General features: G+C 40.9%; 1 protein-coding gene and 1 long non-coding RNA gene across 2 annotated transcripts; one reads left to right on the plus strand and one right to left on the minus strand.

Moving 5' to 3' along the window:
- Positions 1 to 248: 248 nt before the first annotated feature.
- On the minus strand, positions 249 to 2,221 carry FRAT2 (FRAT regulator of WNT signaling pathway 2). The gene has a single exon (XM_067535818.1). It carries the CDS (start codon positions 2,191 to 2,193, stop codon positions 1,663 to 1,665), a length of 531 nt encoding a protein of 176 aa, XP_067391919.1. The 5' UTR covers positions 2,194 to 2,221; the 3' UTR covers positions 249 to 1,662.
- A 198-nt stretch (positions 2,222 to 2,419) lies between these two features.
- LOC137145168 (uncharacterized) lies at positions 2,420 to 9,470 on the plus strand. Its single transcript, XR_010917588.1, has 4 exons — positions 2,420 to 2,438; positions 4,565 to 4,609; positions 5,134 to 5,183; positions 9,233 to 9,470. It is a non-coding gene; the product is annotated as an uncharacterized lncRNA (long non-coding RNA).
- Positions 9,471 to 23,126: the final 13,656 nt, after the last annotated feature.

Below are 23,126 nucleotides of genomic sequence, written 5' to 3' on the forward strand. Positions count from 1 at the left end.
GCAGGAAAGGGTGTCCCTTGGCTTAAGAAAGAATGCTGCTGGCAAACAAAGGGGCTCAATTGCATCTCAATGCATTAATAACTGGTGTCCCACTGCATCAGACTATGCGGATTGTTGTTTTGTCCACAAAATGGAGATCTCTTAACTGAAAGAGAAGATGATGGGTTATGTACACTGATAAGACTATAAACACTGCTTAGTTCATATAAATAGGTTTACTTCCCTGCCAATAAAACACAGAGCCAAACTAAAAACAGGACCACATTTATTCAGTACAGACAACATGTTAATTAAGACTAGTCCTGTAAACCAGGAACACAATTCAAACACTCCGTTACGAAGTGTATATATTTTGACAACAGCCGTATCTTTGCAATCCAGCCATTGAGGTTTTGTTTGGAAAGAAAAAAAAAAAAAAGGTTGTTGTTTAGCTACCATATGTGAACAATATATCTCAGTCTTCATTCGCTCACACCTTACAATGATCAGTCCAGCTGCTTTCCAACTTTGATATTCACATTTAAAACTGCTCCGTAGTCACAATGGTAAAAGTATAAAAAAAAAAAAAAAAAAAAAAGACCCAGGAGGTGAAAGGAAACACACACCTCCCAGGAGGGAATTTAGGCTTATTGCAAATGGCTCCTGTGAGACCACCAGAGAAAAACAAATCTACTCCCGTGTAGCGAGACGGACTCCAAGCCTGGAGCGCGCTGGCACTGGGAATAGCAGGGAAGGGGTGTGAAGAGAAAAACAGCCCTCTGTCATGTCCATCCTCTTAGAGAGACCCCAGAGTGCAGGAGCAGCGGCAGTGGTGATAGCAGGAAGGACGGCACCGGTGGGGTTCTTAGACAGCTTGCTGTAATATGACCCGGTTTCTGAGAATCCCACTGGTAGGAGGAGCTCTTGGAAAAGGAGAGGAAAAAAAGCACAACAACTCGGATCGGGCAACGTGCACGTCCTCAGGAGACACCCAGCGGTTACAAAACACACAGGGCTTGCCCACAGTACAGTTAAAGCAAGCTAAGATAGGGTTACTCTCTCCAACCGGCTGGTGAAAACAACACCACCGTGCGTGCGCCGTGGATGCGCCTTTCGGCTTCGGGGACTGCAAACCGTGACCTTGGGGCAGGGGAAGAGGAACCATGAGATTTTAAACCCGCTCCCCCCAAGCCTACCTCCCCGCACGCGTACCCCATCTCCCTGCCGTGGGCACCTTCATCCCGGCAAGGCGCAGCGCCCGCCGCCCCTTCCCCCAAAACAGAGGCTGTTGATCTCCCCCCCATCCCACCCCGACAATGGCAGGTCAGGACTGGCCCAGCGGGGTGGCCCCTTCTCCCGCCCCCGCACACAGCAGCGAGTTGAGGGGGCCTGCATCTCGGCGGAGAGGGGCAGGCTCGGTGAAGGTGGGGGGCTCCCTCCTTCTCCCAGTCGCGACCACGGCACAGATTTACAGCGCCTCGGAGCTAGCACCGCGTTTTATACAGAATAGTCACCCCCCGGCCACGGGGTCTCACTGTCCGTAAAAGTCTGTTTCAAGTACGGGGCGCGCCCCCCCAGATCCGCCTCTCGCTGGCCCTTGCCGGGAGGGAACCGCCGCCTGGCCCCCTCCCGCATGCGATGTCCTGATCCCTGCGCGGGGCGGGCTCTCCGCAGCCCGAGGGGCTATTGCAGAGGCGGCAGGGCTGCCGCTTCCCCCTCCCCGCTGCCGCCGGTGGTTGCTGTGGCCACGGCCGCCGCCGCCAGCTGCAAGCGCCTGACCGCCTCCTTGATGAGGTTCCCGGAGAGGATGAGCTGCTGCAGGAGCCGGTGCGGATCCTCCTCTTCGCCGGGCGCCTCCCCGGGCCCCGGCCGCTTCCTCCGGCGGGCGGCGGTCCGCAGCCAGCCCCGGCCGCACAGCTGCTTGGCTACCCGCTGGCTGTTCTTCCCCGGGCGCTGGGACTCCGGGGGCTGGTGCGGCTGCAGGGGGGCCGGGGCCAAGAGGCCGCTGCCGCGGGGGGAGTAGGGCGCGGCGCGGTCCCGGGCGCTGCCGGGCGGCGGGTGCTTGGGGCCGCGGGGGGCCGGTGCCCGCTGGGCGCTCAACTGCAGCACCTCGCCCAGCTTGGCCACCAGTGCGTCCACCTCCTTGGAGCCCGCCTGCCCCACGGCGACCGAGCGCTCCAGCAGCAGGAAGCGCTCCCCGGGCCGGCACGGCATCTCGGCCGGCTCAGCACGCCGCGGCGGTGCAACCCGGACTCGCAGCAGCCCGCTGCTGGGCTTGGTTTGTAAACAATGGGTGACGCGAAATCCCGGGCACGTCCCACCGCGCCGTCGGGGGGAGGAGGGCGAGACCACACTGGGGCGCGGGGACCGGCGCGCGCACACGCGGCCGAGCCCCCGCGCCCTCTTTGGGGGCCTCCAGCAGCCGCTTGTCAAAGGGCAGCGAGAGGCGGTGGGCGAGGGTGAGTCCCGTCCTTCCCTCCCCATCCTCCCCCCCCCGTTGCGCGGCACATGGACTCGTCCGCTTTCAAACCCCGCACCCAGGAGGACGGGGCGGGGCCTCCCTGACCGGCAGGAGGAACGCGATTGAGGGAGTCGCGGCCGGGGGGGGGCGAGAGAGTGAGCAGACAGGAGCTGGGGGGGGGGCCCGGCTGGGGAGCGTAGAGCGGCTCTGGCTGTGCTGGGGGGGGGGATACAGGATGGTCCTGACTGTGTTGGGGGGGAAGCGTGTAGGGGTGGCCCTGGCTGCGTGCCAGGACGAGGGGGAGGGGCAGGATGTGTCTCTTTAGGCATATTTGTGCGGTGCCTAGTGCGCAAGGCTTCAGCTGGGGTCCATAGGCATGTCTGGAACACAGCTTGTATGCGCGGAAGGTAATTCTGGCCCCTGGTTTCATTGTAACTGCTGAGTGTTTAGCAGCACTGGAGAGTGGTAGAAGAACAGGGTGTGGGAAGGCATCTAGAATTTGAGATTTTTTAAAAAAAATTTTAAATCGCCATTCTCCTTCAAATATATGACTGGATTAAGAATAATTACACCCTGGAAAGTTCAAACCGTGTCACTCCTAGTGCAGTGAGTGTTTTAAACCCAATAACCTTGTACATTAGTGTTGCCTTGCTTTCCTTTGCCCTGTCTATGCTAGGTAAAACTACATTAACCAGGCTCATCTGACACAGTTACAGCTAACATGTATCAGTGCATCCACACAGCAGCATGTTTTCTAGCATAGCTATATATCAACCATGTTGGCCTGTTCACACCCGTCACACTGACAACTGCGTTTGAATCAGTGCATTCTGGGGAAATCTGGGCAGCAATCCTTTAATACCTTAGCTACTAATGCCAGGGGGAAAAGAGGCGATTGTTATTTAGTACAGTGCACTTTAAGATGTTCCAAAGACTTGGGAAGAGGGAAACAGAAAGCTCAGCTATGACTACCATCTAGCAACAAATTTGTTTAATTTAGATTTAATTTTGAGATTGCAACACATTCATATTACTGCTGCCAGACTACTCAGGCCTTTTACATTCAGTGATCATATTTCTCCTGTTCTGTAGGCATACATTGGCTTTGGATCCAGTAATGTACTGATTTAAAAAGAAAAAAATCATGGCATACAAATGCTGTTGAGGTCTTATTTCCCATTATCAGAATTAACAGAAGCGACTCGTATCTATGCTGTTATTCTCTCAGATTTTCTATCTGTGGCCTAGTTAATGACCCAGCACCAGGATTGACTCCTATTCTGTTTCAACCCCACTCCCAACCCATTCTAATTCTCTTTCTTACACTGCATCGGTCACCATAGTATCTGAACACCTATGAGGTTATTTGGATTTACATTTAAAAATTTTCTTTTTGGACCTCAAAATATGGCATATTAGGAGCTTGATCTTGCATATGCTTACTCACATAAGTGACTTCATTTATGATAGTATTCCCATTGAAGCCAATGGCGCTACTTGCACAAGAACAGTTACTCCAATGCATAACTGTTAATAGGATCTAGTCCTAGATTAAAAGTATTTGGGCATAGAGGAAAGAATGCCTGTGGATGCTTATGAGCTTCTTTAACTTACTTAAACTGAAAGTGTGCCCCCATCTCTCTCTATCTCAAATGTGGAGATTATGGCAGTGACATGATTTATATCAGGTTCTCAAATGTAATTTTAAATACTTAGAATTTTGTAAAGTGAATTTTGGTGCTTGTGAAAATTCCGTATTGACAGCCTTCTGTTCACAGAACATCAGCTAAATGCCTCACCAATGTGCTTCACTCCTTGCTTGGAGAAACTGCCCCCAGTTTAGTCTTCAGGCCCATTATATTATTATATAATAATATATTAATATCCCAGTCCATATTATTATATTATTGCTTTTCTGCTCAGACACAACAAAGGGTAGTCAATCATGATGCTGTCACATGGAAACTTCACTGAACCCTCCAAATCATTTATAAAAAGTCATTGGCAAAAATATATCTCTACTGAAGCAGGCTAGCTTAGGTAAACTAGAAGTGAAAGACACTGTATCTAGTTACACTATTTATGAATATATTATGTATTAATGTTTTATGATTGTCACTATAGGAATATCTACAGCCCCCAATCAAGATGGGAACCTCACTATGCTAGGTATTGTACAAACATGTAAGGTACATGCGCTGCTCCCTGCCCCAAAAATCTTACAATCTAAAAAAGACTTCTAGCATTAATCACTATGCACCATTGTTTCAAATGAAAAGAATGCAAGGAGTCCATATATGGACTAATATCCATTAGCTGGATATTGTAGGCCAGGTCTATAGTAAGAGCACTTTTCTCCTATTATTTTCTCCTCTTCTCTGTTGAAATTGAAATAAATATATTTGAAAATGTAGAAAAACATCCAAAAATATTTATAATAAATTTAAATTGGTATTCTATTGTTGTTTAATAGTGCAATTAAAACTACAATTAATCGCAACTAATTTTTTTAATCTAGTTAAGTTGTTTTGCGTTAATCACATCAACTGCGATTAATTGACAGTCCTAATATTTATTACTATTACTGATCTGTTTCCCTTCTTTTTAGAACTAGACTTTTTTCTTTATGTATATCTGTTTAAATTTTCAAAGAACATCTTTTTATTATATTTTAATTTGTTTTTATTATTTAGCTTAATTCCCAGAGCCCTTTGGCTGGAGATGGAGCATGAGTGATTTATATGTAAGTAATAATTGTATTAATTATATGGCAAACTCTAAATTTTGGCCTTTAGTCTATCATAATTATGTAGGCTAATGATCTGTCAGTTCTCAGGGACACATTTCATGTCAGAGTATAGAGGCCAATCACATACCTAACCTTCTTTATTGATCCTAAGGAAGCAAGCATATGTTGTGATTTCTGAGTTTCACTTCCAGTTAGTGCAAACAACAAAAACTCAAGTCCCTTTGAAGCCCCTATAAACTTATGTAATCTCAGGTATAGAAGTGAGAGCCCTTCTTCTATCACACATATGGACATGCATGCTTGTGTGTACACACACACTAAACCATCATGTGAAAATAATAACTCATGATAAAGGAACCAAGTAATTATACTTGAAATTTCCAAGGCCATAGATCATCTAGTTCCAGTAATTGTACAAGGCTTTGAAAAATGTAGGCAGCCATTTAATTTCTTTAAAATTAATGCATTTTTTGTGTCCATTTTCTCATGTTTCAGAAACTTTGTCACACTTAAATATTATATATAATGCTCCTTTTCTTAACGATAGATGTCAAATAATGATGCTTTTGCAAACTAAGCTAATTTCTTACATGTGCTTTATGTGCATTGCAGAATGGGTAGAGGCCAGAATACCAGAAAACAAGAATAAGATGTGTTTAGATTTTCTGACAATTGTTTTACTAATCTGCACCTATAATAGAATTCTAAAAACAAAAGACTTTGCTTTAAAAAACAACAAAGGTTACTAAATTACATCCATGTGTCTGTCTATTACATCATTTACTAAATCCAAGCACTTAAAGCAAGGAAATTAATTATTAAGGGCATCACATGTTTTACACAGCCCAAAAAAATAAATATAAATACATTGATTTTGAAAGCCCGACTTGAACCACCTTATTGAGAGAACTTATTGGGCACCCAAAAATTGAGGGACTCAAAAACATTAGTTACTTTTGAAAATTTAGGCTTTTATTCTTAAATACAAATGCATATTTCATCACAACACAAGAATCTGCTCAAATCCATGGATTTTGTTTCTTTGAAATACTACTTTCGTTAACTTGATTTTGGTATTTAAGGAATTATAACGTGGTTAGCTGCCTTCTGACCAGCCCCCCATGGCCAGAGGTCACGCCGTAGCAACCTGCCTCTGTTTCCCCCTCTTCAGGATTCCGTAGACAGATTCCACACACTTCTTTTATGTTCAGAGTACAACCTCCTTGAGGTCAGGGTTTATTCACAGAAAATAAATTCAAAATAAAACACAAAATCCCAAATTAAAGTCTAACAAGCCTCTCTTTTCCTACTCCCAGTCCTTTCTGCCTGGAGAGCTCTGCAGTCTTTCCCCTGCTTGCTCAGGGTCTCTCCTGCTTTAGCAAGCTACTCCCTGCCTTTCCTAGCTCTAATCTTGGGCCAGGTCTACACTAAAAAGCTAGGCTGACCCAACTGCGTCGCTCAGGGGTGTGAAAAATCCATCCCCTGAGCGACATAGTTAAGATGACCTAACCCCCGTTAACCTAGCTACTGCCGCTTGGGGTGGGGGGGTGGATTAATTACAGCAGTGGAAGAACCCCTCCTGTCACTGTAGTTAACGTCTACACTAATGCACTACAGTGGGCAGCTGCAGCTGTGCCGCTGTAGCAGTTTAAGTATAGACACAGCATTTGCTCCAAATCCCAGGACTTTGCTGGAGTCTGCCCTCACTGTGCATCATCCCCCTGCAGCTTCCAGGTGCTCTTTATGAGGGAAAAGTACCTGATCCCTCTCAGCTGTTCCTCTTTCAGTAATCAGGGTTGGCTAGCCCCAGGCCATCCAGCTCTTAGAGGGCAAGACACTTTGTTTCAGGGATATAGTAAACTGGAAAGATGATCAGTTATCAATTTATCAGTTGACAGAAGATTTTTTTCTTTTTGGTAAAATTATTTTAATTGCTGTTTGCTGAGAATATGTCATTTTTGTAAGCCCCGACTGCCTAGTCTCTTTGATTCTGCTTCTAGCATCCCCCAGGTCATGACTCCTTGTGTTCTGGTCTTTTGGTCCTTCGATATTTCCCAGAACAAGCCTCTCCTTGCCCCACCCCCCATGGACTCAGCTATCAGAAACTTCCCTCATCTGCCAAGACAAACCTCCAAACCTGATCCCCTAGATGCCAAAAACCCTTCCATGTGCCCTTAACTCATCTACTGAGCTACTAAAATTCTCCCATACCTCTAACAACCAAAGGGTTGGATAGGTTTCCTTTTACAGCCCATCATCTCTGGCCTTGCTCAACTACAGGGATTGCTTCAGATCATCATCTGAAACTTCCTGTTTAGCAAGGATTGTCAAGGTGCCTTGCACAAATTCCCAGCCCTTGTTAGCCTAGGAGAGAGACCCCAGACCTGGAAACAGAACTTTCAGATCTTTCAGTGGTGGATTAAACTATAAGTCAACCAGGTTACCTCTGTGTCTTTTGTTTACTCAAATGATTGAGTCTCTTGCAGCTGTCCTTAAAAATCAGATAAAAACCGTTTACAGTGATGTCATATACAAAGTGATGGGCTGTTGTCGTGCATCTTGTGTGATTTTGTAGGTTTTCCATAAAATTTGACAGCAGTTCAGTTTATAACTGTATTAATATTCTTTGTGAATGATTCTCTTTAGGTCCCATCTTGTCTTCTATTAAAATATAGAAATAGGACCAAGTAGAGATTAAAATTAAATATTGCAGCCCAGAAATCCCACAAAAACAGATTTTTTGCTGAAATCCCTGATAAAAACACGCAGATTTAAGAGAAAATTTCATTTACATTTTGTCAGAATTCCCTGACAAGTAACTAATTGTAACTGAAAGAGACTTGTCTCAAGTTAAAGGAGCACTTGTGCACCAATGATCTGATCCAACTCCACTGAACCAATGGGACTTGGATAAGGCTGCAAGCTTTCTCCATTTAAATCCCGCCTCAAAACACGCTTTCAGCATTAATCCACTATAGAAGGAAGAATGTTATTAAAGAAAAATTACACCACTTGGGATCTGATTATCATCAGGTACATTTTGTATCAACTGTGTTTTCTAATTGAGAGTCTGAATCTGCTCCCACTGAAACCTACAGACGCATGTTCAGGCCATTTGATTGTAAGCTTCTTGGGGCTGCTGCACAGTTGCAGGGCTAGCTGAAATTCTGTCCTCTTCTGGGTTTCTCTGAGTGTGCCACCTCAGATATCAGGCCATGGGTCTTTATCTCTCTGGGGGTGAATTCTGTAGTTCTCCCAGCTTAGACCAGGCCCTGGACTACTGTACCATGTATGTCTACCATCCTTACTCAGCAGGTCCAACTGGGTTTGGCCCCTGTGGTTCTTCCCTTCAGGAGTGTTTGACCAGTGACAAAACAGCCTTCCTCAAACCAAAGTATTTTTTATTTAGAAGTAGGAACTAAAGCAGTAGAGGAAAAAAAAGATTTTAAAACAACAGTCTGCACACCTGTTTATTTTATTTAAAGTTTTGCTACCCCTTTATCTATGCAGGCCTAACTTCTTCAGACATCCCCAATGAATACTTGTGTGTCAGTTTGTTTCCCCACATAACTACCCCTCATTGAGAGACAGTGTCTTTTAAAACTGCTGTAGTCCTTTTGATCTTCTTGTGTTTCCAGATCTTTTCCTGTCCTGGCATTGTCTCTCAGCAATCCTTAAATGTTCACAGAGAAATGGTTTATCTTGAACAATTCTTTGGCTTGTGTTTCCTTACAGGCCTCTATTAAACCAAACCAATATACTCATACATTAAACATCCCAATAACCAGCTCAACATACAGTATTAATTACAGAGACGTTCCACTTTTGTAACAGCAGCCAGGTCTTACTCTATGTTTGGAGTAGCGCTAATCTCACTGTTAGCATGCAATAATAATTTTTTTCGATTCAGAGATATTGTCTTTTTTGTGCTTTTACAACACCCTTCACAAGGGGCCCCTATCCTAAATGGCACCTTTGGACACTATCATAATATAAATATTTATGACTAATAGCAAATAGGTCACGGTATTTATCCTCTTCAGGGATGCACAATCTCTGGACTGTTGGCAACTGGGCTTCCACAGAATATGGACTGAAACACTGCTCAGCTGTGTCCTGCGGGATGAAGTCTGAAGTGCTATGGGAACCAGAATCAGGTTCCAGTTCTTCTTAGTGCACTCTGACTATGGCTATAAATAAATGTACTCTCTCTTGGAGAGATTAATTCTTTTGGAATAATCCTGTATCCTGTTCCTTCCTGTTAGTGTCATTAAAATTAAGAGCAACAAAATAAAAAAACGTCACATCACTTATGACAGGGATGTCACACTCACTTGCTATGGTGGGCCAGATTTGAATTAAATGTACTTCAAGTGGGCCATACATACCATAAATCGAAATACTAGGCACTTTTGGAGTGCTGTGTCTCATGCACACAGTGCTCCAGGCGCTGCCGCCATAGTACAAAGATCTCATGGCAGCGCACAATGCCGTGAGATCTCACGGCGTCATACTCTCTGGTGGCAGCGCGCAACGTCGCGAGATCTCGTAGCAGCAAGCGCTGCTGCTAGGGGCCGGACTAAAACGGTTGGTAGACCATGTCCGGCCCACGGGCCGGATGTTTGACACCCCTGACTTATGATAAAACCTTCTCACTACTTTATAACTGAACAGCATCTTTTCCGTTCCTCCAAAGGGACCCCCTCAGTAATCTCTCTTCCCATCAGGAAGGGGCAGTCAACTGCTATTCCCAACTGCCACAGAACACTGATGCCAACACATCGTCCTTTTTTGCTGCTAAAAGGACATGATTATTGCAATGGAGGTGCTAGTCATGGCTCCACAATTAAGGCTGAGTTGAGTTTTTCATTTAAAGCAGAGATTCAACTTCTTTGTTTTGTAAGAAAAATACAGCACATATTCCCCAAATTTACAGCACTTACTCTTTGAGGACAGAATTAGTTTTCTGAGAATTTAAAAGTAATCCATTAATTTATGTATATATTTTGTGATCATTTCAATCCTGGCCCTTGCTAATTGTTGTACAAGCACATACAGTTCCTGCCTCAAAGGATATGTCTTCACTACAGAGGTAACTGGAGTTAGCCTACATTGAATAAGAGCTGTCACACTGCAAAATAACACTCAAGTTGCTGCCTGAGCATTGGCACTGTACTCAATACACGTACTCAATAAGTACACTGTACTTAGCATGTGCTGCTAAGACTTCTCGGGGCATATTCCATGGTTCTTAATGCTACAATAAGATGAGCCACTCGGTTTTTTTATTTCCCATTGAATTGTAGGAGAATTTGTCTGTGGGGGAATTCTGTAATGGCATTGGAGGACTAATGGCACTCAAGTGCTGCTAACCCACACAGCAGAGTGATTATGTGAGCAGGTGATGAATAGTGCTCACTCAAGTTTTTGCTTCTAATCCCTCTTGGGCCAGCTAACACAAATTAAAGGCATCATCATCCTAGTTAAGGGTTTTTGTATATCGATGGGACTCAAGTTAAGGACAACACTTGAATTATAACTCAAGTTAACTTTGCAGTGAAGACAAGCCCAAAGAGTTTACAATCTAAGGTCCTGTTTGCAAAATGTGTTCAAAACTTGTTCAGAAATGTTACACAGGTCTATATCCACAATGCATAGGACCCTAAAGATTAGCGCTTCTATGGCAATTTGTCCAACACGAATACACCCAGCTTCAGTTAGTGAACCAATTAATTGAATATTTAATATTATTTGCCGTCATTATATGAAAGCGTGCACTAGATCACATCTTCAGTGACTAAGTCATCACTTAAGTTATGTATGATCAGCAGTGTGAGTCCATAAATTTCAGAAGGTTTTCTTATTTGCACGTCTCACAAATGTACATGCACAATCAATTTTAAAATGGGTCTTTTTTAAGTTGGGTTTTAACTGAGTGCTGCACTTTGGGAGGAAAAATCCTCCGCTGATTTAGCCAGAATTGTACTGTTGTCTGACCATGGTGCTGTTTACAATTTTCACTTCCCATGCAGTTTATCATCTTCTTAAATGGGACTCAGTTATGGTAGTACCAGACCCTGCCATGGGGGGCAGTGGACAGATAAACTTGTGGTAAACAAGCACAATGCCTTTGGGAGTAGAGGGGGCCAGACAATCTAGCGCAGGGTTTGAATGACCCTTTGTGTGACCTACAGTCATCCTTAACATTAAAGCGTAATTTTAGCACAAAACAAACATTTAAGAAACAATAGGAACAATCCCTACAGCAATTCCAGATTTGTAATTATTCTCTCCCTCCTAGCCATCCCTCTATTCATATTTATGCAGATTTTTATTGGACGTGGGTGTTGCTCAGTCTGGCACAGCAATTTGTGGTACACTTGAAAAGAAATTACATTATGAAAAATAAAATGTTGATGATGATGATGATGATGATGAAGATTTTGCTTGCTATGGGGATTCCCATATGCACTTTTATCATCACTGCTGCCATCACTCAACTGCTGAAGTCTCCATTCTGTGCTCATTGATGTAGCTGCAATTGAACTAGATGAAATGTTACATCGAAAACTTTTTCTTGAAGTGAACCTAAGCTCCTTTTCTTACACAAAATCATCCTGGTATGAAAGAACTATATGATTGCAAAAGCCCTAAGGAAGAACTCTTCTAAGGCATCAAAAGAAGAAGATGACTGATAATTCCATCTCTCTTAACAGCAAACCTTTTAACAATAGCAAACTGAAGTGGGTGACCACATGAATATTTTCTGTTCCAAGACATCTTAACTTTGAGAAAGTTGCAGTGTAGTTTTATTACTCATGAGTAATTCTTAGTGGAAGAAGTCAGACAGTATAGAAGAAACTGCCACCAGCATACCACCAAGGTTCTGATTGGTCATACTCCTGGAATCATCTAGGGAGCAACAAATGCCTGAAATTCCCCTGTGGCTATTCATTTTGACACAAAGGATGACAGCCAAAAGAGTAGCTCCTGTTTTTACTGTAGAAAATATTGTGATAGGGGACCTAATTAACACACAGTTAATACTGGCATGGCTAAACATGACTATGATTATTTTATTTAATGTTTGTAGATGACACCCTATTTGGCATGGTTTCATATTGCAATGTAGACTGGAACTGTAAACATGATCATCTACAAATATGGTAAAAACACAGTTGTTATTATTTAATATTTGTATAAATTTCCTTTGCAAGACTGAGCCATGCTCAGCTGTTTTAGGCAGGAATCAAACTGTATTCTGGCCCTTTTATTAGATCACACTACAATCCTTCAAAATCCAAGGCTTTAATCATCATTTGGGAAGATTTTAAATCAATCCCATCTAATACTTAAGACCAAACTGTGTTTTATCAGAAGCCATATCAGAAGCCAACAATAAGGTAACTGGGTCCTCCAAAATAGTACATAAATGGATTTATAAGTACTGGTTCTAGATTTGAACTAATGTAAAGAAAGACCCACAATACCATGTAATACAATTAATTTGTAAGTCAGAACATCTTACATACAAAGAATCACGAAAGAGGAAGACTATACCGCTATTCCTTTACAAAACTGGGTGTAGTGAGTATCCTACAGGCAAAAAAGGAAAACTACATACAGAGGTGGAGTCCAAGGAGTTCTTCCTATTATGGGGAATGATAAGGGGTCCACTCCCTGCAGGTGCACCTCCTTGTGGCTGGGTCTGGGAATTAGCTCTCAGTTCATCTGGCACCCTGTTCTGTTGGTTGCTTGTGCTGTGGCCCTTCTTCCTTACCGCAACTCAGGTGCTCCCACTTTGTGACTGAGCCCTCCAACCAGGTCACTATATAGTCCCTCCCCTTCTGGAATAACAAAGTTCTACTTGACAAGCTGTCCAGATGCTGTCTCAGACAACCTTCCATTACACTCCTAGGTCCTGTGCCACTTCCTAATGGCTAGTAGGGTAACTACTAATGGCTAGTTATGGGTAACGAGAACCAAAACTGTTATATGAAGAACACCAAGACTACCAGAAAAACTACAGAGAGGAAGAGAAAGTTTCCCATATACAGTGTATGTGGTTATAAGGTGATAAAAAACTGATATGATGCTGTTTGCTCTCTGAACTGATTTTTTTTATATATATTACTGCCTGGAACAACAAGGGAGCAACAAAGAAGGCTGCTGTAATGTGAGGCTGTCTGCCTTCAACTAAAATCAGGAGCTGCAGTTATATAATTATCTGAAAGGAGATGTTGAAAAACTGCAGCTGTCTCATACATATTCAGCAAAATTACTGAGTCTCATGCACACGTTCATAGTCATGCATATATACACTGGTTTCCTATATGTCATTAAGACACACTGCATTTTATAGCATGGTTTATATAATTTTATTGCTTTGCTTTACTATGTAATTTCATATATAACAATCCATTAATAAATAACATTTGGTGGGTGGGTGAATACTCTAATACAGCTCACCACCTACAGTATGTCAGTCAGATCTACTCTTCCATTGTAAACAGGACATACAAAAGAACTTTTACTCTGCCATTGAAAATTCATCTAATACTGTATTCAGCTTTGAAAAATGTTTCCCACATGTCTTTGACAGTCCATCTTTTCATTTTCATATTTGCCATCTGGGTACATTAGCTTTGTTCCATAGCAGAATTATAAGAAGGTGCAAATGAACCCACAAGATTAAAATAATTTTTAAACAATGATCCCAAGCAAATGTAGTTGTAAATGGTATAGAATAATGCAATTTTTATTTACATCTAATGGGATGGATACCATTTTTTTTAATAGAAGAGATGATTTTCAGAGACACTCAATTTAAAAATCACACTTCTTTTGAAATTTTTTTTGCTACTATTGTTACAAGTAAAACTCAGATTATTATAGCTGAAGGAAATGAGAGAAAAATATTTTCTCTATTTTTTTTTAGTTTGTTTACTTTATGCATGTAATAGCATAATGTATGTATAATCAGTTTCACTATTTATGCAACATTGTTAGTAGTTAGTCAGTTTTTCCTGTTTGTATGGTTCTTCCATTCAGCAACAGAGGAGAAAAATATTTGAACAAAATAGGAAAATGTGCCTGTACAATTACAACAAGGCAGAGAATATTAGGGGAAGTCTGGCACCCAATACTACTTTAACAATTTTTTTTAATTGACTAGCTCTCAAATTGATGGTTCCCTTTACATTTTGAGATAGAGAAGTTTTTAATTTAAAGTTGAACTGAAAAGATTTTATAACACTACTGAATAAAAATATTTAAGATCACAAATCAGTAACCAGACTTAACACTGACATTGTGTGTGTGTATGTATATATATACACACACAAATTTATACATATATACATTTATACACACACATATATATATATATATATATATATATATATATATATATATATATATATATACACGTTTTGACTTAATTTGTTAATATGTGTAAAACAGTCTGAGATCCTTAGATGAAAATGTGCAATTATTATTATTTGATTTATTATTATACCTACCTGCTAGAATTTGAGTTCAGGGTTTTGTATTTCCTTATGCCCAGATACAAGTGATAGATAGCATCACAAGCAAGTATAATAATGTAAAGGATGTAGCTTCTTGCTGCTCTGCACAAGGTGTTGGTTATGCCATCAGCTAGTTGCAGGGTAAACACAAATCATGAAACACAGATCTTGGCAGGTAAAAAGCATTCTCATTAAAGTTTAAAGCATCAGATCATTAAAACTTCATAATTTCCATACTGTAAACCACTTGAATGTATAGTCATGTAAAACAGAACCAGATCCAAACATTGATTCTAACTTGGAAAGCAATGAATAATTATTCCCCAGAAACGTATGAACATTCTTTCCAGTAATTTATGTTGCTGTGAGCTAGTCAGGGACATACACAGTAATCAGAGACGGAATGCATTCATCTGTTGTTATGTCACTAGGAGAGGCACTGTCCTCTGCCTTCAGCATTTCTCTGTGTACTCATTGCCCTTTGTAAGATGATCTCAGCCTCATTGGGTCATATTATGATTTCTTACTGAGAATCTTCTGTGAGTTCTTTTCTGGTAGTCGGTAGTTAGTTTGGAATCCATTTTCTACATGCTGATGACGTGTGCTGTTTTCTTGTTTGTCAGTGAGAACATACACCGAGGACTTTATCTTTTCAGAGTTTTGTTACTTTAGAAAATCATTTGCTCAGCAAATCAGGTGCCAGTTGCTTTCCTATAAATCAGTAAATTCTCCTTAGAAGATACTCAGAAATCTTGCATGTAGGGAAGATTGATTTGATGAATTTCCATTAAAGTTTAATATCCAGGGCTTAGTTCTCTGCTTCTTGCCCCTTGTACATTCCTTTATACCGCTAAGTGAGTGCAAAACAGTATTAAATCAGAATGCGCTGACAGCCTTAATTCTGGCACTTCCTAACTTTTGAGTATTGCTTGGCTTTTAAGAATTTTATGATTGGTTGTTTTTTTGTTTTTTTTTAAATGTAGCTTCAAATTCATCTCCCTGAATGATCTAAAGTTGTAGATTTGCTTTAAGGGCTTCTCTGTGTATACATTGTAACTAGGGCAGAGGTCAGATTAGTTGCAGCCAGGTTCTGTGACTCAGTTGTAGGGAGGAGAGACCCAAAGTAGAATATAACCAGAGACACTGAAAAGTTGGAAGAGGTAGATAAATAAATCCAGGATACCAATTTTTTTTTTTCTGCACATTTTTGTTATTCTTTGTTCCCAAGGCTAGCTGTCATGTATTAATCTAATGCAATTAACAGGTCAAAAATAGCCTGCCTTTCCCATATTGCTAAATAGGTGGGGATTCCAGCACAGAAAAGAGTGAGAATAATTAATTTAATCTAATATATATAGGCATTTCTACTATGCGCCTCCCCATAGTATCTGCTCCTCTAACTGATGATCCAAACTAGTTCACATGGAATCAGTGGGAGAGTTTTCTTTGCATGTAATGGGAACTGGGTCAGGACCTAGAAAACTAAGGTCCAACATTTCAAAAGTGGCCACTGATTTTGGGTGCCTCAGTTGTAGGCTGTCCTTTGAGGCATGTTTGCTCTGATTTTTGAAGGTGCTGAAGACCCACAACACCAACTGAAGTCAATAGGAATGGAGGGCACTCAACACTTTTGAAAAATTGAGGCACACAAAATCAGGGCCCCTTTTGAAAAAAATAGCCAAAATTTGTGATCCTTTCCAGCCATGAAGGTAGTTTCTGTAATGTAACAGATGCACTGTTACCAGAAACCCATGCTTAGAGAGAAATAGCTAAACCATTGTAGCAGCAAAGTTGTGAACAATCTCTCCACACTTAGGCCAGCCCATGTAAATGCTAATATGATTAAGCCCAATAATCTATTAACAAAGCTGTCAATCAAAACTGGAATCAAAGCATTTATTTTCTTTTTTCCTTAAAAATTTTGGGTGAAACCCTGGCCCCACTGAAGTCTATGGCAAAATGCCCATCAACATCAATGGGGCCAGGATTTCACCCATTGTCTTTTGTAATCACCTCCTTCTCCACCCTTCACTTTTACTGGATGGGCTCTCCTCCTCTTTCCCAAAGCAGCTCTTTCTTATCATTCTGGAGGAGACTGGAAGAAGATTAGCATTTCCCTTGTCCTTCATTATTTACATTTTTTAAAATTAAAACACTTTATTTCAAACTTCCTCTCCTATAGCGATAGCAATAGGAAACTTCATGTCCCATCCAGATGATGGAGTATAACTCCCTTTATTATTATTCTGTAAAATTTATTAGGCTTCAATTGTGTCCCCTTTATTTAAGTGCTGCACAAATTACCTACCAGAGGCGTTATTAAGGCCTGTATCTTAGATCAATTCTTCACTGCCCTGTCCCTGGTGTAGCCATTTACACTTGTGCAAAGTGGGTGTAAAACGTTACCACCAGAGTCAGTGAATGGAGATTTCTCATTTGGTAGCATTTTACATTCACTTTGCCCAAGTGTAAATGACTACACAAGGGACGAGGCAGTGGAAAAACAAATGCTTTGTCACTGGAGATTAAGGCTAAGTATACATTCAAAAGTTAAGTCGACTGAACTACATTGACCCAGCTATGTCTACACTCCTGAGCGATATAGTTAAGCCCACCTAACCCCCAGTGTAGACAGCACTAGGTTGATGGAAGAATTCTTCCATTGACCTAGCTACCAATTCTTGGAGAGGTGGATTAAGTGTAGTGAGTGTCTACCTTGCAGCGTTGCATCTTGAAGTCCTAACGACACATTTACACTATGGGTGCTACAGTGACAAAGCTATAGCACTGCAATTATGCTGCTGTAGCTCAATGGTGTAGATGCACCACCAAAAACCAGAAGGGGGGTTTTCTGTCACTGTAGGTAATCCACTTCTGAATGGTGGTAACTAGGTCAACAGAAGAATTCTTCCATCAGCATAGCTACAGCTATACCAGAGATTAGGTCAGTTTAATTATGGTGCTTGGGGGGTGGTGGTGAATTTTGGGGGGTGGTGCTTGGGGGGTGGTGAGCATTGTAACTATGACCTAACTTTTAAGTGTAGACCAAGTCTCAGCAGATATCTTAAGTTTATTTATCAGACCTAGGATAGCATTTTCAGAATTACCTAAGTGACTTAGGACCCTAAATCCTATTTTCCAAAGATGATGATGGTGATCATTATGTATTATTTGTATTACTGTAGCATTTTGGGGCCCTAGTCATAGACCAGGACCCCATTGTACCAGGCCCTGTACAAACACAGAACAGAAAGACAGTCCTTTCCCAAAAGTAGCTTACAATCTAAATACAAGACAAGAGAAAACAGATGGATAGAGATAGATGGAGGAGTACAAATAAACAGTGAGACAATATCGGTCCGCTTGATAAGCGGTTGTCTCTTCAGATCAGCAGCCTAACTGTTGTCAAGTGATTTTTAGGCATCATAGCAAAGGAGAGTTTTGGAGAGAGATTTGAGGGTGGATAGTGATGAAGCTTTGCAGATGTTTCCTATGTGTGCGTGGGGCAGCATGATGTAGCCAATTAGTTCATTTTATCATCCATGTGTTAGTGTGCTATGTGATGTTATGATCAACTTATATGCTATGTCATATTTAATCGTTGTATGCTAAATAGATTTAAATTGTACGATTATAGAAGTATAAGATTGTTAAGTATTTAGGAGTGATGAGTATGAATTAGGTATCTAAGTAAAATAGGCCTGAAATATAAGGCCTACAGGCTGAGGCCTGTAAGATTTCAGCTTAGCCATACTAGGCCATAGGTTTAAGAATGCTTGACAGAAGTAAGTGACCAAAAATAACCCGATGCCAGTAAAGCTCAGAAGACTACTGTAAAGATATGCCAAAGGTGATATTGCAGAAAATCAACCACAATGTATTGTTCAAGACCATGAGGTGCCTTATTGTAAAATTTTTTAAAACACATGTCCTGACCACAGGTTATATGTTGTATGTAAATGCTAATAAGAACATGAGGAGCTACAAACAACCTATGAAAAATGGGGCAGTCCAATATTCATGGGATGTGGAAGTACAGATAATGAAAAGAGGTTTGACACATTCATGCACATATGCAGGGTGTTAGGTGTAGTCAGAATTCCAATATAAAAGAGGGTTCCTTGGCTGGGTAAAAATGAGAATACCTACGTGAAAACCCGCAGCAGGAACTATCGCTCTACTGATGATCAATTGGTGAGGAATCCATCAGATCCTAAGACTTTCTTTAAGGACTATATTTATAGCTTGTACACGGGTATTTGTAGGATTCATATACGCTTGGCTAATCATAACCTTGCTTGTTACTCTAATAAAATTTGCAAGATAGATTAAACTTTGTACTTGTGAATATATGTGTGGTCACTATCCTTGGACTTCATGTGTTTCTAGAGTCTCTAAATCTGAGACATGTAGCAGAGGTGACTTTCACTCTGTTGAGCTTGAAACTGTAGCAACCAGCAACCAAACCCATGGTGGTGTAAGATAACATCACTAAATCTATTCTAAATAAAATAAAAGGTTACAATGAGAGAAAGCAAAAATATTTAGAAACAGATTTTTAAGGGTATTTAGGCAACTAAGAATGCAGATAGGCATCTAGTGAGATTTTCAAAAGTTCCTGGTGCCTAATTCCCACTTTTTTTCTAGCATGTTTTTTTTTGTGATATAGTCAGACCCAACGTTCTCTTGATGTTCCAACTTTCTATGGTATATTCACTTTCTTTTGTGTGGTTTTGATGAGAGCTTGTTAAAGGCTGCCACATTCTACCCCATAGGCAGCTGCATTTCAGTACTGGATATATATACTGTAATCAGCATATTGAATTTGTTAAGTGTTTTGGGATTGTTGGATGCAAGATGCTAATATAAATATTAGTAAATGAAAATCACTAGCCTCCATCATAACTGAAGTAGCTGTATACATACTTTTGAATATTACTTCATAACAGAGTATGGGAGAGAAATCATAATAAAAACAATAAACAGAATTATCAACAACCCTTATCAATTAGCAAATGAAACGACATGCTAACAATTCACAGGATTTACATAATACTCCACCACACATTGCAGCAATTTATGTTTATTACATTTCCGTAATTATTACTGTACATGGAAGGGTAGTAAATAGTTACATTGCTTGGTTACTTAGGCCACAATCTTAACTATGTTTAAAGTCCACCATGCCAGTAAGGCCTTATCTACACTAACATTTTTTCCACCATTGGTCTAGCAATAATACAGCTCCACTGACAGAAGCAAAGGTGGAAACATTAGTTAGACCAGGCATAGGTATTATTAGTACCATGTGATCTAAACCCAATGTGTGGTATTGTGCTGCTTTTTTGAATAGTGTAGAAAATGGATGTATTTTTTACAGCCTGCCTTTAGAGATTGTTTTAATGCGTGCACCAATAGAGAGCATATAAAATTAATGTCTACCAAGGGCTTTCAGCAAATAGCAAGGCAGATTTAGCTCAATTACATCTCTTATTACGTTACAGTGATAGGCATTTCTCTTACTGTGCTGTAAGTATCTCATCACAATATTACAGTCAAAGAATAGAAAAATATCACAGCTTCTCATGATGAAGTCAATATTGTAATAATATAGTATTTGTTTTTTATTTTAGTGGTCACCTACAAAAGGGAGGGAAAATGTATGTGCCCAGAGGTTTGGACTTTTAAAAAATCTGCTTGTTCTTTACATCAGAGATCCAGGTCTTATCTAACATGAGCTTTGTGCTGCACAGTTACAGAAATAAAGATAATTCTTGCCCCCAGAGAACTTACTTGTTCTTCACTGACATACTCCAAGATTACATTTTCAAAAGTGCCCACTGACCATTTTTGGTGTCTAACACGAAGCATGCAAATACTCCCAAAATCAGAGACCGCTTTTGAAAATATAAGCCCAAGTTTCTAATAGTAGGTCATTAAGCAATAAACCAATAGTACGTGGCCTATTTATTACAATGTTGTTAGTTTCACTGCTGCTACAGATAAAGTTTTGCCAGCACTTTCACTTTAAACTCTGTCATTAATTTATATAACACAGCTGTAAATATTTTCTCTGGTTGAACTTGAAATTCTGGGGAAGAATTGTAAAAAAGTAGCGTGGCTATTTTTGAACACTATAAGAGTAATGAGGCTGGGTGTTTTGCATGTAAAATGTTTGCTTAACTTAATGCTGGTTTTTATTTAGCGAAAAAAACACAGAGCACACTCGACAGAAGTCTGCAACTAAACAAAGTACTATTTTAATGACTTTGAAAGAGGATAATTAGTAGAGTCATAATTTTGCTGACATACTGTCTGTGGTTTTTTTGTTGTAAATATGGATCAGCTCCATTAACAATGGGGACATCCGCTGACATCCACATGAATGTGTGTCCTTGCGGGTCAAAGGCCTTATCCAAATGAAATGCTTTCCATTGACTTTAGTGGACATAGGATCTGGCCCCAAATTTTGGTCTCATTGAAATCAATAGGAGTTTTCCTATTGATTGCGGTGGACTCCAGATTTGGCTCTGTATCTTTAATGCCTTTTCTTCTACTTTTGAGTCAGCTATTCAGAGCCCCTTTCTGAGGGCAGCTGGAATTGGGACTGAGAGTACATCTGGGTAGCAGCACAGAGAGTGTCTTCAATTCCTGGTGCGTTTGCCAGGGTTTGTTTGTTTTGAACCCAAAATGTGAATCTTTCTATTAATCTGAGTTGTCTGTTCTGCCACAACATCATCCCAGTCTCTGCTGAGACTATGGAGGCCACACCGTGACATGAAAGCACTGTACTTATCAGCCTGATCTATAGCAGAAAAATCACCTGTTGCTGACAATGGGTGGCAGCACAAGGCTCAGCACTGGTTCAGCTGCACTCAGTTCACTGATGAATGTAGTCCAAGAGAAAAAGGCTGAACATGGTTTATTCCAGTCAGGGCCAGCCACAGACCAAATGGCACCCCAGGTAAGGAACATTTTCGGTGCACCCCCCCACACACTCCGTTTGTTAAACTTTTGAATACCTTATTTTTTATTGCATTTGAAGCACATTTCATGACTTACATTCTTCAAGTCTTAAAGAACAAGTACACTTTTACAATTACACAATAAAACAAGGTTCACAATATCGCAGCTGGGCTCTCACTTCACTTCAGTTCATTCTTATATCTCCCTGATTGACTAGTGATGCCCCGCCCCTTATATACCCGTGAGGGCGTGGCTAACAACATTCTAAGAGGTTCACAGAAAATGTAGTTCTCAGAAAGTCTGGAAGGTTCCATGAGATTTTACAAAAGTCCAGAACATAGGGTTAGTGGAAAATGAATCCACATATGGAATGCCTGAAACATTTTACTGCAAACATTCTATTTTCCCTTTTGTACCTAAAAACAAAAACAGCACCCTGAGCCTGGCACCCTCCAAGCCTGGCACACCAGGTGGTTTCCTGGGTTGCCTGCCCCTAAATCTGGCCCTGGTTCCAGTCTCCACTTGCATTTAAACCATGTACACCTGACCCAATGCTGAACCCATTGCTGACACCTGTTCTAATGTAAATGAGGACACAAATAATGTCTGTGAATTAACCCCACCTGCCTTTTAGGTATGTGGAGCCATATTCAGGGGCCAGAAACTCTCATTTACTTATGTCCCTAAATTTGGATCTAGGTGCCAAATATCAAATGCACGTTTGAAAATGGGGTCAGTCTTGTGAAATGATGTCCCCAGCTTTAGTTAGTGGATACTTCAGGCACTCAACACCTTTAATGGGATTTAGGGCATCTGCATACCTTTCAGGATGGGAGCCACACTTAATATGGGGCTAAATGGCGGTCAGAGTTATGCAATGGGATTTTTGACACTGACTTCAATGGAACCAGTGTTGGGTAATCTGTTTGTTTCCAGCTGTAAATTGTAGATAATGTTTACCTACTTTACAGGGATGTTGTGAAGATTAATTAGTTAATATTTATAAAGTGATATAGTCTTTAAGTATTTAGAATAATTACTTTGGCTGGGGGAATGGATTAGATGTCCTAACCAGTCTTTTATGAGTCAATGAAGTTACATAAGATGTTGTACACCTGTGCAGTGCATCATACTTGTCATACACAAACTGTATTCTCACATATTTACTAGGGATGGGTGAACTTGTTCAGCTAAAGTAAGAACAGGCACAAACCTTTCCCTATTACTCAAATCAAAGAGCCCCTAAATCTGACAGCTATCTATGCTCCAGCACTTCCTGGTATAGGTTATTCTTAAAATATTAAATAATGAATTGGTCAAATTGAGGAAATACTGAAAATCACTCAAAGAAACATATTTTTGTGATATTTCTCATCCCAATTTCCAGGTTACAGTGGCTGCAATGCTTTCCTTCCTGCATCAAGCCACATGGGGAGTGCATGAT

The sequence above is a fragment of the Emydura macquarii genome, unplaced genomic scaffold (genome assembly GCF_026122565.2).
Source record: "Emydura macquarii macquarii isolate MOO-44397 ecotype Brisbane River unplaced genomic scaffold, CSIRO-AGI_Emac_v2 contig_383, whole genome shotgun sequence".
In the NCBI taxonomy this organism is placed as follows: domain Eukaryota; kingdom Metazoa; phylum Chordata; order Testudines; family Chelidae; genus Emydura; species Emydura macquarii.